This window comes from Aulonocara sp. 'chitande type north' Nkhata Bay, linkage group LG15 (assembly GCF_057382095.1).
Source record: "Aulonocara sp. 'chitande type north' Nkhata Bay isolate Kocher_YH1m ecotype deep benthic linkage group LG15, A_spYH_male_GT1.1, whole genome shotgun sequence".
Lineage (NCBI taxonomy): Eukaryota > Metazoa > Chordata > Actinopteri > Cichliformes > Cichlidae > Aulonocara > Aulonocara sp. 'chitande type north' Nkhata Bay.
Window position 1 is genome coordinate 4,460,558 of NC_141358.1, and position 15,554 is coordinate 4,476,111.

The 15,554-nt window shown below is 44.5% G+C and overlaps 1 protein-coding gene across 7 annotated transcripts in view; it reads right to left on the minus strand.

The window, feature by feature from the left end:
* klhl29 (kelch-like family member 29) overlaps nt 1-15,554 on the minus strand; it is a 275,561-nt gene that overhangs the window by 76,330 nt on the left and 183,677 nt on the right. For all 7 annotated transcript variants that reach the window (XM_086263032.1, XM_086263031.1, XM_086263029.1 and 4 more), the window contains 3 exons: nt 10,631-10,827; nt 8,455-8,567; nt 5,567-5,713 (listed from right to left, as the gene is read on the minus strand). In XM_086263032.1, the coding sequence (XP_086119158.1) occupies nt 5,567-5,713; nt 8,455-8,567; nt 10,631-10,827 (457 nt within the window). The remainder of the gene's footprint in view (nt 1-5,566; nt 5,714-8,454; nt 8,568-10,630; nt 10,828-15,554) is intronic.

The window sequence follows — 15,554 nt, forward strand, 5'->3', positions numbered from 1 at the left end:
TGCTGGAGGGAAAAAAAAAAAAAAAATCACCACATTACATGAGTCAACTGTACAAACCCTCCAAAAAAATAATAATCAGCAGCAACCTATAAGCATAAGAGGTAATACCTTTAACTATATTAATTTGGGCGGGGGAGCTGCACATGTCACGCTAGGCCATTGTTATTTCTGATGAGTGGACAGCAGGTCCTCTCTAATGGACAGCCCGGCCTTTTTATCACAAAAATACACCATTAATTGTTCTTTTTAGCTGTTACATTAGTTGGCCGCTTTCCAAAGAGCCAATTAATCAGCCTCTTTTGTCAGGTTGAGTCACCTGGCAAGATAGGATCCTTTATGAAATATGTTGAAGAGAAGCGTAATGGAGGTCCTATTCAGGGATTTGGCAGAAGCTGGCCTGTTATAATTGGGGCGATGTGTTATCCCACAAAGGACTGGTAGGTGAAAGGAAGGACAGGTCTCTCACCGTCAGCACCTTCAGAGAGCAAACATGATGCTGGAAACCATTTTCTTCCAGCCTTTGTCTCGTGAGATTAGACTACTCAGTTTGCACATAAAAAACTCCATGTTTGTATGCACGCGCACGTTTGTGTAAGGCTTGTTTTCAGGCTACAATGACCATGTTCACCCCTGAATCACATATTAATATACAGGTTATTCTTGGATTCACTGACTAGCATATAAAATAAAAAAGGGGACAGACACACACGAACCACTTTATTAGATACACCTTGTTAATGCATCTGCCTAAGCTAATCAGCCAATCATATATCAATAATTCAGTGCATTTAGGCATGTAGACATACTCTACTGGGAGTTTCCCCACACAACCATCTTTAGGGTTTACACAGAATGATCCCAAGATGAAAAAACATCCAGTGAGCAGCAGTTCTCTGGATGAAAATACCTTCTAAGAGGTCAGAGGACAATGGCCAGAATGCTTTGAGGTTATAGAAAGGCAACTCAAATAACAAAGGCATGAAGAAGAGCATTTCTGCTAATGAAGCATGTGGGCTAAAGCAGCAGCCACACCAGGTGACAGTCCTGTCAGCAAAGGATAGGAAACCATCCATTCATCCATCTTCTTCCACTTACCCGGTGCTGGGTCGCAGGGGCAGCAGCCCAAGCAGAGAAGTCCAGACCTCCCTCTCCCCAGCCACCTCCCGGTGGGACATGGCTTGAACGCCTCACCCAGGAGGCGCCCAGGAGGCATCCTTGTCAGATGCCCGAACCACCTCAACTGGCTCCTTTCGATGTGGAGGAGCAGCGGCTCTACTCTGAGCCCCTCCCGGATGGCCGAACTTCTCACCTTATCTCTAAGGAGATAAGGAGGAAGCCCACTACCCACAGCTCGTGACCATAGGTGAGGGTAGGGACGTAGATCGACCAGTAAATTGAGAGCTTCGCTTTTACACTCAGCTCTCTCTTCACCACAACAGACCGGTACAGCGGACGCAGTCTGTCGATCTCCCGCTCCCTTCTCCCGTCACTTGTGAACAAGACTTTAACTCCTCCACTTGGGGCAAGAACTTGTCCCTGACCCGGAGTGGGCACTCCACCCTCCACCCTCCTTTTCCAGCTGATGACCATGGCCTCAGATTTGGAGGTGGAGGTGTAGAAAAATGTTGTCCCATCTAATGAGTCTGCTGAGACATTCACATGGTATGGTGCAAGGATCCATGCTGCCTTGTATCAATAGTTTAGAGTGCTGCTGGTGATGTAATGAAGTGGGGGATATTTTATTGGCTGACTTTGAGCCCGTTTGTACCAACGGAGCATCATTTGAACACCACAGCCAATTTCAGAGTTCTTACCAACCATGTCCAGCACTTCAAGACCACGTGACATGTGACAAAGCTCAAATCTTCTCAAACTAATTTCTCCTACATGATATTAATGTAAATGGTAGCACTGTCTTCTATGCTTTTTCTACTTAACTGCTCTCTGTCTTTATCACACACATTCATACTCTGATGGATGCATCAGAGAGCAACTTGGGGTTAGCATCTTGCCCAAGGATATTTTTTGTTATGCAGCCAGAGATCGAACCTTCCTATTAGTAGATGACCTGAGCCAAAGCCTCCCCACAGTGAGCTCACTGCACTCAAATGGCCTCCATAATCACCACATCTGAATCCAGTTGAGCACCTCTGGGATGGGATGGGATGGAAAATTCCCATGAAGGGTGACAAATCTGCAGCAACTGTGTAACACCGTGATATATCTGTGCCACAAAAATGTAAGGCAGATCTGAAATCAAATGGGGGTCCAACCTGGTAGTAGCAAGGTACACCAAATAAAGTTCAGTGTACATGTCGTATATGTCACATGAATTATACTGTAAAAATGGTGAATGCTCAAATCAAACGCAGCAGAAGGTTCAAATACCAACATAAGCACGTATACGTAAGAGAAAAAGGCTCAAGCTTCAGACTGCTGTAAATGTTTGGTGTCATATGACATTACAGACAGCAGATCTCTCTATAATATGGTCATTTCAGGCACAGAATTCTGGCTGTAAGCACAAAACTGTGTTTAGCTGTTGGGTACAATGGGCAGCCTAATAACAAGACTTTAAGGTGAGCTTGAAGGCTTGAAGGGAGGGTGGCTACATCAAAGGCCAGCATAACGTAAGTAATGATTATTTTGAACTCTGACTTGTGCAAAGTTCCTCTAATTAGGTCCAAGAAGAAGAACTTGGAGCAGCAAAAGTGCATAACAGGTCCTCTTTAATCAGCTATAGCTGCGTTTTCTGTCAAATAACAGTCACTTCAGGAATACGTTCTTCCAAAAAGGGTATTTCCTTTTTTTCTTTTGAAGCCTCCCTAACTCCCCTTTCACTTAAGTTGTAAAGACAGACACATACAGACGCTTGAAGGGTGGCACACCTTCGATGATACCCATTCAAAGAGAACCGAAACAGTTCTGTACTTTCATTCAGCAGCTTTGTGTCTCATAGCAAACCATTATTAACGCTCAAATGCTCTCCCTCTGTCTCTAAGTGATGTCCGGGTCCCCCATTTCCCGGTGCCATCGGTTGTTAGTGACAGCATAGTGGAGAGAGAAAATTGCATATTATTTACCCAGTGCCTTCAATATGCCACTTTTCCACTCTATAGCCTGCAGCTTACAACTCGCAGCACATGCACAGACACACAAAAACCCGCAAAGCCGCACAGAACCGACGCATGCTCGGATGAATGCGAGCGTTTTTTTTCTGTGACATCCTGCCCTGACATGTCAAGTGGAGCCGAACTGGGTATGAATCCAACCTTCTCTTGTGGCATAAAACAAGAAGCCTATTCTCTTTTTTCTTTCACTCTCAAATTGGTCACAAGTGTGCGACAGGAAGAAAAAAAAAAGGGAAATAAGATTCACAAATGTGTGCACTTGAGCACTTACTGCAATCCAAACACACATGTACCAACTGGAGAAGATCAAACTGCTATGCAAATGTGTACATCGCAGCGTGAATAAATATTAATATTTTACATACACAATCTTAACATTCACTTGCATTTATTCACGCGCTGATAAATGAATCAGGTCACATTAGCGAGCGGGCCTCTCTGCTCCACCCACATCCTGCGCCGGTGGAAAACTGGGACTTTCAGTGCATGCATGTGTAATTTCACAGTGGGGCAGTGGAGATCTGTATGCAAGTAAAATATTAAATATTTACTCAGACTGTGAAACGTGTGGATTCCTAAAACTTTCTTACATGCATATAAATGGCTTGAGATCTATGTCGGCATGTGCAGATCATGTGACGCGCTTCTCTCCGTATGCTCCTGTCCTCGCCGCAGACACCAGAGTTTGCTAGCTGTCTTTTTTTTATTTCTTTTCTCTCTCTTTGGTTACACGCGGGCAAGAGATTTGAGCTTGACCGTGAGCTCAATCACATCTCGGCTCCCTGGATGTCATGGCTGTGTGCAGAGACGCAAACCGTTGGATTTCAGATTAGAACACAGGGGCTCCTTTTCCAATCCACTTTCTTCTTTTCTCACCAACACGTTTCTCGCTCGTTTCTGTCTTTCTGCTTCGCTCTGATTCTTTCCCTCGCTCGCGGTTCCTCCCCCTCTCCTCCTCGCCGACTCTCTCCCGTCTCCCCGTGAAGACGGGGGGTGACCCCGGGTGCCTCGTCTCAGGAACCAGTGCGGCGGGTTGTTCAGACAACCGGGAAAATTTCTTCTACTTCATCTGAGTAAGTCACCTCTGCACCTCTCCAATAGAGTGTGAGATTGGAGAAGTTGGCCAGACTGAGCCTGCTAGAGGTTTTCGACACAGATGACAGGGATCGTACGCTTCTCCTAAAAACTGTGTACCAGCCTTGTTATGGTTATTGGTGAATTTTCAACCTTTCTATCAGCGATGCTACAAAAATTCAATTTTAAAGGCTTTATCAGTGGGAGAGATTGAGAGCGATGCCAAAAAAAACCATCTTTCATACTGTTGCTTTCTCATTTTCCGGCACCCATCACGATCTGTGCTTTAAAAGTTTCTCCTTACCCTTTTGTGTAGCACTAAATACTTTAAGGTTCTCCACTGCAAAAAAACAACAACAAAAAAACGCTTGGCAGGTCTGATGGATTTACCCCAAATCACTACAGCACCACATATCAAAGGATAAACGCTAAATGTTTAATCTGAAAAGGTGAAAAATTCAAATATTGACATATGTGCCTCATAAAAGCAGGAGCCAATAAAGAAACATTGATTGCTGAGGACTGCACCAAATCTGATCCGGGTGATATAAGGCCTTTCCCTGCACTTGCTGGTTGGTGAGAAGACATTACTTTGAAGGAGTGATTCTTGCCGTGATGGACTGGTGTAATTTATCTGATAACAATCTTTTCTCCATTTTAAAACAGCTATAAAATACTTTAAAATCATCAGCTTTAAATTCATGGTTTTGGGACCCAGTCCATAAATATCGCACAACCTGAGGTTTTTTTCTTCCCCCCCCCTTGCTGAATGGATATCCGTCTACAGCGCAGTCCATTTACCTTTCCGTATATGTGGCGGGCGTTTGATGCTTTGACCTTGAGGCTTATCGATTCTGTGCCTGTTAAAATTCGACCTGCTTGCACCTGACTGTCAATACCCATCTCGGGGATATAATCTCTAGGAATAAATCAAACACCTGTTAGGCGTGCGCAGAGAGGGCTGCGGCTGTCTGCTGTTTTTGTTAGGCTTTTCATGCGGTACAGTGTCTCACAAACAAATGAAGTGTAACTAAGAATAGAGCGCATTCTGAGGGCAAAGCACTCCTGGGATTACGAACAACTGCTGCGTTAGGCTGGATCCGAAGCACAAAGTTGATGAGCGCTAGCGGGACAAAACGGGGAGTCACTTGTGTGGCTTTTGGTGCCGTGCACTTCTGCGAAGAGAGGAAGAGGTGGGCCGATCTCTAACACGGCTCGGCACGCATGCGGAAACTGTTCTGCCAGATGTAACGAGAACTGGCTGCCTTTTAGTCTCGTGGTGCAGGAAGTGTGTGCTCGTGTTGGAAGAACAAAGTTTCGCACACTCCAAAAACACCCTCGTTAACTTTGTGCGTCGTTACCTGTACTCTAGAGTTGGGGTCTTGTTTGATCCACTTGATGACGGTCTCGTAGACCAGCTCCTCGGCCTTTGTGTTCAGGCTGTCGTTGGACAGATAGGCTATCAGGTCGTCCTTGGAGACGCTGAGGATCTCTTCCTGCCCTGCCACCTGAAAAAAAAAGATTCAATAGCTAAAAAACTTTTCACTTTCAGCGACACAATCTGACTTTTCCTGTGCCAAGCTCTGAACATACACAATTCTGTAAAGTGAAGCTCCTGTTTTTGAGCAGAGGCAGATGCTCAGATCTGTCTAGCATAAAAATAACACAAAGGCCTCTTTGGAACCCAGCGCAGAGACCAGCAGGGGCAGAAAAACGGCCTTTAAAACTTCACATCATGTGGCCGTAGCATTTAAGGAAAAAAAAGTGTATTTCTCCCACGTACAGTAAGTGCAAAAGTCTTGAGCCTCTAGATGTTTCTTTATATTTTGCTTCCAATGAGCCAGGCTTTGTTGTCATTTTTAGGGTGGAACTGAGCAATAGCTCTCCAGGATTTCTGAACGTCTTTCAAAGTTTTTCTTTGAACTTGGCTGCTTTTTCCCTCATTTACACTCCAGTCTTTGTAAAGTCACCGACCTGTGAATCATTCAAGAATAAAAAAGGACACCTAACACAGGGTTGTGTCTACATATAACAGACAACCTTTAGGCATTTTATTACTAGCAGCCTGTCCCAAAAATACACAATTTGTTCGATTTCATTTCTTTAGTTCAATATATGAAAAACGACAGCACAGTGTGACCGGGATACAATTGTGTTTTTGCACCTTCCTAAACAGCTATTAGCCAAAATCTTGGCACATCTCTGAAGTTACAAATAATTGACGAAACTGGGAAAACGGAGGGAAAAAAGCAGAAAAGCCTGGCCTAAAAATATCTACAGCTGATGAACGCTAACTGAAAGTCACGTTTTTTAGAAACAGGGAAAAAATGCAGCAAAGATCTGACACAGGACCTGATTGATGCATCTGGCCATTCAGCTGATCCCAGCTCGTTCTCACTCACGACGCGTAACACACGCTCCGGCCGTGTATTCCAGCCCTAACCCTAACCTTATCCCTAATCTTAACCACCACCTTAATCATGTTAGATAGTGTTTTCCAAAGAGATTAAAGTAACGTACATGTGTAGATTAATTTCAAAAGCTTCTCGTGTTTCCTAATTTTTCCAAACTCGTAATATGGTGTGTGGCCGGAAGCTTAATATACTGACGATTTGTCACCTAGCATAAATTGTTACGCTTTGGGAGTGAGCACGTGTTGCTGATCCATCTCCTGTTCGCTGAAGCCTTACCAGAAATGATCTCAGTGGGAGGATGGCTGTCAAAAAGCCATTCTTAATGAAGGGAAACATTTTTGGTTCAATTTATTGTTAATATGTACAGAGGAGGTCATGAGAGAGATACAACGGTGAGTGTCTGCAGCCATGTGTAAAACACGGCGGAGGCTCTGTCATGGTTTGGGGCTGATAAAATGAATGCATGAACGAAAACAGGGAAGTGCTGTCAGGTTTTGATCTAATATTCAGTATCATCTGGAAAGCTTTTGATTGGCAGTAACTTTATTTTTCAGCGTGACAATCACACCAAACACTCTGTCAGTGCAGTAAAAGCATAGCTGGATAGAAAAGCACACAACAGCACACTATCAGTCATGGATTGGCCTCCCCGGAGCCCGGACCTGAACTTTACTGAAGCAGTGCGGGATCATCCTGACAGAGAACAGAACAAACATCCAGCCAACATCCAAAGAAGAGCTTTGAATGTCCATCAAGAAGCCTGGAGAACTATTCCTGAAGACCGCTTAAAGAAATGACAAGAAAGCCCAGCTAAGGCAGTTCAAAGACATCTGCACAGTAAATCTTGAAAGAGAATGGAAAGTAAATTTCATTTGATTTTGCATCATCGCGGTTTCATTATGTACTTATTTTCTTTCACTGACAACAGTAACATTTGTTTGCTGCTTTTACCTGATTTCAGGCTTTTCTCGACTGTGTGATTCACATAAAAACAGAAACGTAAAAAACAAGATAATGAGTGGACATTTTTATTCTCCTATATGCTGTATAAAAATACTAAGACATATAAAACAGGCTAATTTTGAGCTCTTTGTAGTAAATAGGTGTTGATTTCAGATTTACAGTGGACTTTTCTGTGACCAGCCCGGACGCCTCACATCAAAGGCAGAACATAATGTATTAATTTTTTCTGATCTGTGGAGAGAGACGTTTTTCCTCTGTTTTTCCTACCGAGTAACGCTCGACACAAAAAAGTATTTTTCCAACACTTTCTGATGCTGAGCTTTGATGCCCTTATTTTCCACGCTATTTTGTGTGATTCATGCTGGTTGGAAACTATAAGAAAACAGAGCTCTCTGTATTTCTCTTCCATTAAGTTATCTAAAAGCTGCTCGGTAATAAGTGTACTGTTGGGTGATTCAGTAGGGTACGTGGAGCTTCTACAGTAAATTGCATCCCATGAGGTAAAAACGGTTAACTCCAGAGAAGCATTTTAATGCAAGCAGTGAATTAACAGGGCCATTTGATATTTGCTAGCTTGAAAAAAAGGAAGACAAAAACATATAATTCAATAAGCTTTGTGTATGCTTTACATGTGAGACTTTAATAGGAATCTAGTAACTACAGACTTAATTTAGTGTAGAAGAAAGTGCAATTTTCCCCATTGCATTGTTGAGTCTGACAAAAAAGATGCTTAGGCAAAACAAGTTTTTTTCCTTTTTCCTCGAGCTGATCACTGATTTAGGTGTTTCATTTTCTCCCAGATGCAAACCGCCGTGTGTAACTTTGCTCCACAGCAATCAAAGAATCCAGAAAGACGAAGAGCCTCGACCTACCTCTGGGAAATTCTGCAGGGCAAACGCTTTGGCCATGTTGTGGAGCTCGGTGCAGCTCATGGCCTCGGCCATAGCCAGCACTCCCAGACAGTTAGCGGCAGTCAGCTGTTTCCCTGGAGTCAATGTAAAGCAGGTCAGAGAGAGAAAGAGAGACAGGGAGATAGACAAAGAGAAGAGGTTAGAAACAAAAACGAGAAGAAAACAAAAGACAGACGCAGATTGATTAAGACAGCCAGTGGGGAGGGGGGGAGAAAAACAAAACACCATTCAGTCATCTATAAAAAGACTGCAGACGTACAAAGCTGCAAAGACAGAGAAAGCAGCTGCAGGTAGCACAGAGCCATAGCCTGGGCTTTGTATCTGCCTGAGACTGAGGGAGAACAAGTATAATAACTCAAAACAGCTCCGGGGACAAACAACAAGGGGAATCGATCGCTCACAGCCCAGGCATGAGGTGGTGGATGGCAGGGAGCGGGATTTGGGATTAGCTGAGCCAGTTTAAAGAAGTCCTGTCAGATCTCAGGATCTACTACACACATGCACACACACACATACACAGCCTGGAATATATGAAACTACCCTCAGGGCCAGGCCAGCGGGGAGAAGGCTTATACTGCCGCCTGTGATCTTTTGCAGGGCGGGGTTTAGGGGGGTGGAGAGCACGGGCGGCATTTTAGGTGATGTGTCTCCAAATGTAGTTTTCTAACAAGTGTCACCATTTATCACAAGAGAGGGAAATGCCCCCGGTCTTGTAGTGAACGTACGCACGGATGCGGGCACAAACGGTTGAGTGGCCGCTGAAAGGCGCCCGATTAAACAACAGCCATCAAAGCGAAGCAAAGCCAGGCCTTTTATCGCTAAAGACAGAGCCTGAGAGTGTCTCTTAAACAAATATCAGCCAATAAAAAAGCCACCCAACATCTGGTAAATAACAGGTGAGCAAAAGCCAAACTAAAAAAAAAGCAGGTTTGGGCTGCATCAAAGCTAGACTCTGTCTGAAAGTATATTTCACAGCAGATGATCATCTGAACAACCCTTTAAAAAAGAAATCATTTTTTCCAATACTACACACTCGGGTTGTAAAAAGGTGAGCATGTTTTGTTCATTTACTTTTTGATTTTCCAATCATAAAACAAAAAAAAGCTGGGATTTCTCACAAGGCGCACGATGAATGACTTTGTTTTGTATTTGTTGGAGAGAGAAGACGTGTGAAGCGTAAGTAGGTCGGAGAAGATGTCTGCCGTTCCTCCTCGGTATATTTGTTGCAAACTTCAATAATTTCTCACGCGGTATCAATTCCTCTTTGCTCAAGGAGACACGGTCGTGCTCGTTACTTCTCAAGCGCTGAAATGTCATGAATCTTGTCGAGGAAGAACGGATTGACGCCTCGCTGGCGATGAAGTCTACAAATGGCTTCTGTGTTTTTCCCATTTTTAACCCTCCCCCCCTCCCAAATTGAGAAAAACAAATCAATAACGGCGCTTGCTGCTCCTCTTACAATTTTCCCCTCCTTTCCTGCTGCTGACCTTTTTGCTAACATGCACTTCCCCCGTGTTACCGATACCCAAAACTATTTATTAAATGGAATGCAAAACTCGACCTTTGCGGCTTTTTTGGCTGGCCGACCCACTAAAATATGGAACATGCCATTTGCTTTTCATGCAGACCCCTCCCCCCATCCTTTGGGTTCCACCCCCAACAGGCCCACTCCCCTTCTATCCACCTCTTTCCATACCTTGTCTAAGTATCAATCTGTTTGGCTGTTTTTCGATTCCATCGCAGCTCAGACCAGAGGATTTGACATTTAAGTGACAATTGTTCCCTGACCTTTTTATAAATCTGCCCCCGTGCTTGATCCTGCTCTCTGGGACGAGATCAGAGGCACCGTGCCCGGCTGAGAGTGAATTCTAACACGGCTGCGAGCTTTGGAAACATGACAAAAATGGGAGAGCGGTGTGCCAGGGCCGGGGAGGAAATGTAGGTGCTGCATGAGGACTTCTGTGCACAGCGATGAAGCATGACCGTATATGAAAACACCCAGGGCCGTATGGTCGCGGCAGGCATATCTGATGTAATAAGCGTGCACGCGCTGCTGATATAAGCAGATAACACTCGTGTAAACACATACACCCCTCCCCACCCATCCCCGCCGCTCTTCCCCCTGAGCTACGCCTACCTAGAAAGGAGACACAGACTTTACAGAAGGTGTTGAACTGGAACTTGTTGGCAGCTTCCAGCAACGTCTTGGCATTGGCCGAGTCGATGACCAGCGACCCCGTGTAGACAAACTCGAGCAGCAGCTCCAGCACGTCGGCGCTGATGTTGCTCATGTTCAGCTCCAGCATCTCCCTGCTCCTCGTCTCTCCCGACGACCTGATCAACCAATCACGGCAGAGAGAGGCGAGTTAGGCGCATTCTGAGAGGAAACTTGGGGATAAAAAAACCCCCAAAAACAGTAAGAAAATAAATTGAAAAATAAAAGAGAGGGACAAGAATACACGTATGCTACACACAACACCTAAAACACACCTGGGAAAGTACGAGAGTGGGGAGAAAAATAAGAGAATCGTTACACAATAAGATAACAACGTAAAAGTGGAAAAAAGAGACAGAAACAGAACTTTGGATGGTTTCTACTTTACTATGGGGCAAGCGGATTTACAGCTAGAGCGCTGCATCTGAAACAAAACGTCCTCACTGCACAAAGATTAGGCAAAACAAATGAAAAAAAAAGTTATTGCTTTGTTTCAAGAGGCATGCTTTTTGAACGTGTGGTTTCATGTATGCATAGTCTTGGAGGGCAAACATGCATACATGGCAGGGCACGTGTGAGCTGTGAGAGAGTGAAAAATGGAGAGAGATGGTGTTACACACGGACATAATGGAATGGGAAAGTCAGCTGGTTAAAGCGTGAGTGCACAGTTTACGAGTCACGCCGCTGCCGCAGAGAGCGCGCGGCTGCCTGCGTGTGTGCGCGCGCGCCGGTCATCGAAGCGGCGCGTCTACTCCGACTGACGTTGCAGGTGCTGGGCGAGAGCTTAGATGGACAAATTAAATAGAATATGATATCCCTTTGTAATGCAGTGCTGGAGAGAAAGAGAGAGGGGGAACAACGAGGGCCGTTTTGGGAACTGGGCCACGTTGTGACTTCATCGGGATCAAATGGCCGAGATTAGTTCGCATGCAGGATCCCCTCGGGGAGGTATGAGAGCATTAAATAACACCTCACCACCCATGTTTAATGTCCCATGTGAAACAATAATCCACTCAAGGGCAAAATAAATGGAATCAAAGCCCCGCAGAATGCATGCCCCCACTGCTGTGTCTCGCTCCCAGCGGATATGGACATCAACAATATGAAAAGTAGCCAGCATTAAGATGGATGGAGGCTGTTTGCTTCTGCCAGTCATGGTAGCGCTGTGATAACGCTCTGTCTGCTTCTGTGTCTGTCTGATCCCTTTTTTCCCCCTCCACCTTCTTCTTCCTCTCCTTTTTTTTTGTGTGTAGAAGTCAGTTGGTTGGATTAGAAATCATGACAAACAGTCAGCGTTTAGTGAGACAGAGACAGCAAAAACAAACTACACGAGACAGATAGAATGGATGGAGTGGAGATGAGAGATTGGAAGGGTGGAGGGGGGGAGGGTGGGTGCGATGGTGGGGAAGCAGAAAAAAAATAAAAAAAGAAGGAAAGGGAGGCAGGGTGAGACGGTTCTTCCACAGGGGAGCCAGCAGCCATCCTTCTGAGGGGGAGAGTTTGGGTTGTTCCATGACTGTGCCTTGCTCTTTTAAATAAGAGATATCCCCGCCCACCCCCGGAAAAAAAATAAATAAATACACCGTCACACCTAAACAGAGCCTCTGTCCCCGGCGTAATAATCACCAGTAGCCTGTGGTGTATGAACTGAGACATTAGTTGTCATTTTCAAGCGCACTCAGGAGGTGAAAGGTGGGGGTGGGGTGGGGGTGGGAGAAGGACATCCAAATAAAAGAAAAGACAATGGCATTTGTCCCAGGATGGACATTGGCTGGAAAAACCAAGGCAGTTACTCGTTTTCCTCCTGCAAAGCAAAAAGCCACATAGTGTTATTCCCCCCCCCGCGTTTTTTTTTTCCTGCACAAAGCCCTGCAGTTGGAGGAGGGGGCGGGTGGGGGGCAGGTAGTAAGACGGAAAGATGGGAAAGGGGAGGGTTGTTCAGGGTTAAAGTGATGGTGAGGCGGGAAGAAAGAGAGGGGTGGGAAAGAGCTAAAAATAAAAGAAGAGCATGCTCATCAACCTGGTCAATTAGTGCCATAGGAACCAGCTCGAGTGGCAGTTTGTTTTTGTCTGAGCACTTATGTTATGGAAATGACTTTTCCGGGAGCTTCTTAAAAAGAGGTGGATATTTATGCCGCGTTTGATTGCAGACTTGAATTTGAATAGTGAGAGAGGAAGGGAGGCAGGGAGGACAGGAGAGACAGAAGAGGAGAGACGGGGCAAGAAAAGGTGGGGAAGGAAGGAGGGGGGAGATGGGCGCGCGCACGCAGACACACACTCCGGCAAAGAAATTTGTTTATGAAAAATGTAGCACTTATTCAAGAGGAAGTTAAAAAAAAACGGCAGAGAGTGTCAAAATGGTGGTGAGCAGAGGCGGAGAGGCGGGAGGGAAACAGGAAAACACACACACACGTGCTAGCACACACAATTTCTAATACATCTTTCAGCCTAAAAAAAAGCCCATTTACAAGGAACACATTTAGCTTGTTCTTACAAGATCATTTATTCTGTGGGAGTATATGCACTACCAAGACATGTTAACACAGAAGCTTACTCAGAACCACAACCTAAAGTGTCTTGGCTAAAAATGGCCCGTATTTACGTGTTGTCACAACATAAATCAGGACTAAAATTGTAAAAATAAACAGAACGCCGTGGCTGTGTCGGCGTTGGGACTGCTGGTTTTTCCGGTATGGAATATAAGGGCGCTGCATCCATAACACTTGGAAGGAACAAGTCATATATGTGTTAGATCGTCTGAAGGACAAAAAGGACACGGTGACAGGTGGAGAGTATGAAAGCTGACACGTGCATCCAAGTGTGAACAAAGGGGCCATCAACTCGAGAAAAAAAAAAACACACAAAAACCTAAATGTAGACACCAGATTGACAGGACTCTTGGTATAAAAAACTTGACTTGAAGATGACAAAAAGAATCTCTGACAGTGCCACTATGGCAGACCTTAAGATTACATTTACAATTTTATAAAATTTTTGGCATAAAGACTTCAGCAGGGTCTCACCGTTTTTAAAACATCTCAATTTCACGATTTTACTTTCCATTTCGAGAAGTTAGAATTAGTCAGAATTAAATCTATAATTTGGACAGTGCTGAAAACTCACAAACGTACACACTATAAAAGATAATGTAGCTTCCAGGTCCGAAAAATGAAGCCAACGTCTGAGCGACTCAAACCTGCAGTCTTTTCAAAGGCCACCAGGGGGCGATCGGTGTGGTTGAAAAGACACTTCCAGTCCAATAGAGGTCAACGAGAAAACATCCCTCGAACTTGACTTCTATAAAGACTTTTGTGGTGTGTTTATGGACTCAGTCTCTCAATTTAGCCATTGTGAATAAACCGTTAAGTCCATTTTGTAAATTTGGGTCATTCTAAGTGTCAGAAACGAGATTTGACGACACGTCAGCCAATGAGTGTGCACTTGCACAGTCAGCTCCACCCGCTGGTCTTAAAAAGATGGAGTAGGCTCATCTCAAAGCTTTAAAAAGGGCACGTCACTGTACCCATTGCCATCTTTCATACTGTCAGTGGTCACAAAGTAACAATTATTCCAAGAATGTCAGACTCAAAAGACTCCATTGTTGTACATTTTTCATTGGAACTACTTTCTGCCAAGAGAAAAAAAAGAAGTAGGTCCAATAAAAACTGCTGACATGCTCTCTGAATTATTTGAATGAACATAAGGTGAAAAAGCCTGAATGCAATCGTGTGTTTAATTTGGTTTTCAGTTACACATGTCACCTAAAAAGAAAGCAACATTAAAAAGTAACGATTTATCGAATCAATACCAAAAACACAAAAACAAAACAAAGCCTTTACTCGCGTAGATGCCGTACGAAATTGTTAAAGAAACAAAACAAAAATGGGGTATTATAGTAACCTGTCTCCCCGTCTGACTGAATGGTGCTGCAGAGGGCTAAACCGTGCACACCGAGCTGCAGAGTTCCCACAGCGTCCACACAGTAATGGGCTTTAAAATAACCCCCTACCATCACAGTCAGAGTGCTCTGAGTGGCACAAAAAACCTCATGGGTCAACACTGACAGAAGAAGAGCGGGGAAGCAGATGGCACCAAAACATGTATCAGGGCTGATTCTGGAGCTTTTTTTATTATTTATTTTTTTATTTTTAACATTAGTGTGGTGCTGGGATACAGTGGCCATAAATTAAATGCCTGCGAGCACGCTTATTGGAAAATCCCGTGGGGTAAAATGGAATTACTAGAGATGATCTGCCTCCTCGCTAGGTGCATTGGCCCTTTAAAAGAGTAATGTAATGGGTTTTTGGAAGGGGCAAGCGTGTGCTCACACTTCCAAGCGGCATTACATCCTCCAGGTGGTGGGGTGGGGACGGGAGGCTGATTTGCTCGGGTGAGGGTGGGCAGTGGAGCAGCACGCTGCAAAGAGGAAATAAAGACATTTTAGGATTCTGCTGAAAAGAGAATTTGAAATGAAGACTAATCAGTGTATTTGTAGTCCACTTAGGTGGATAATGTGTGGTTTTCTTTTTTTTTGTGACATTTTCAGCACCGTTTCAAATTGCTGCGGAGCCTGCAAACCACGCTGCTAAATACTGACACGGTGCCAAGAGACGCTTTAATTTCGTAAATAAGTCATTGGGTTGGTGTCTGTGCGTGCGTGTGTGTGGGTGGGTGGGCCAAAAAAAAAGTGTGATGTGCACTCCCTCACCCTACAGTATTACATCTCTACTAGTCTGACTAATACAGCGTGCCTGGATATTATGTCCTTGAATCCTACGCATGCACACACACACACACACGTGATAAAACTTCAGCAGCACGCTTTATGTCAAGTCCATTTGAGTAC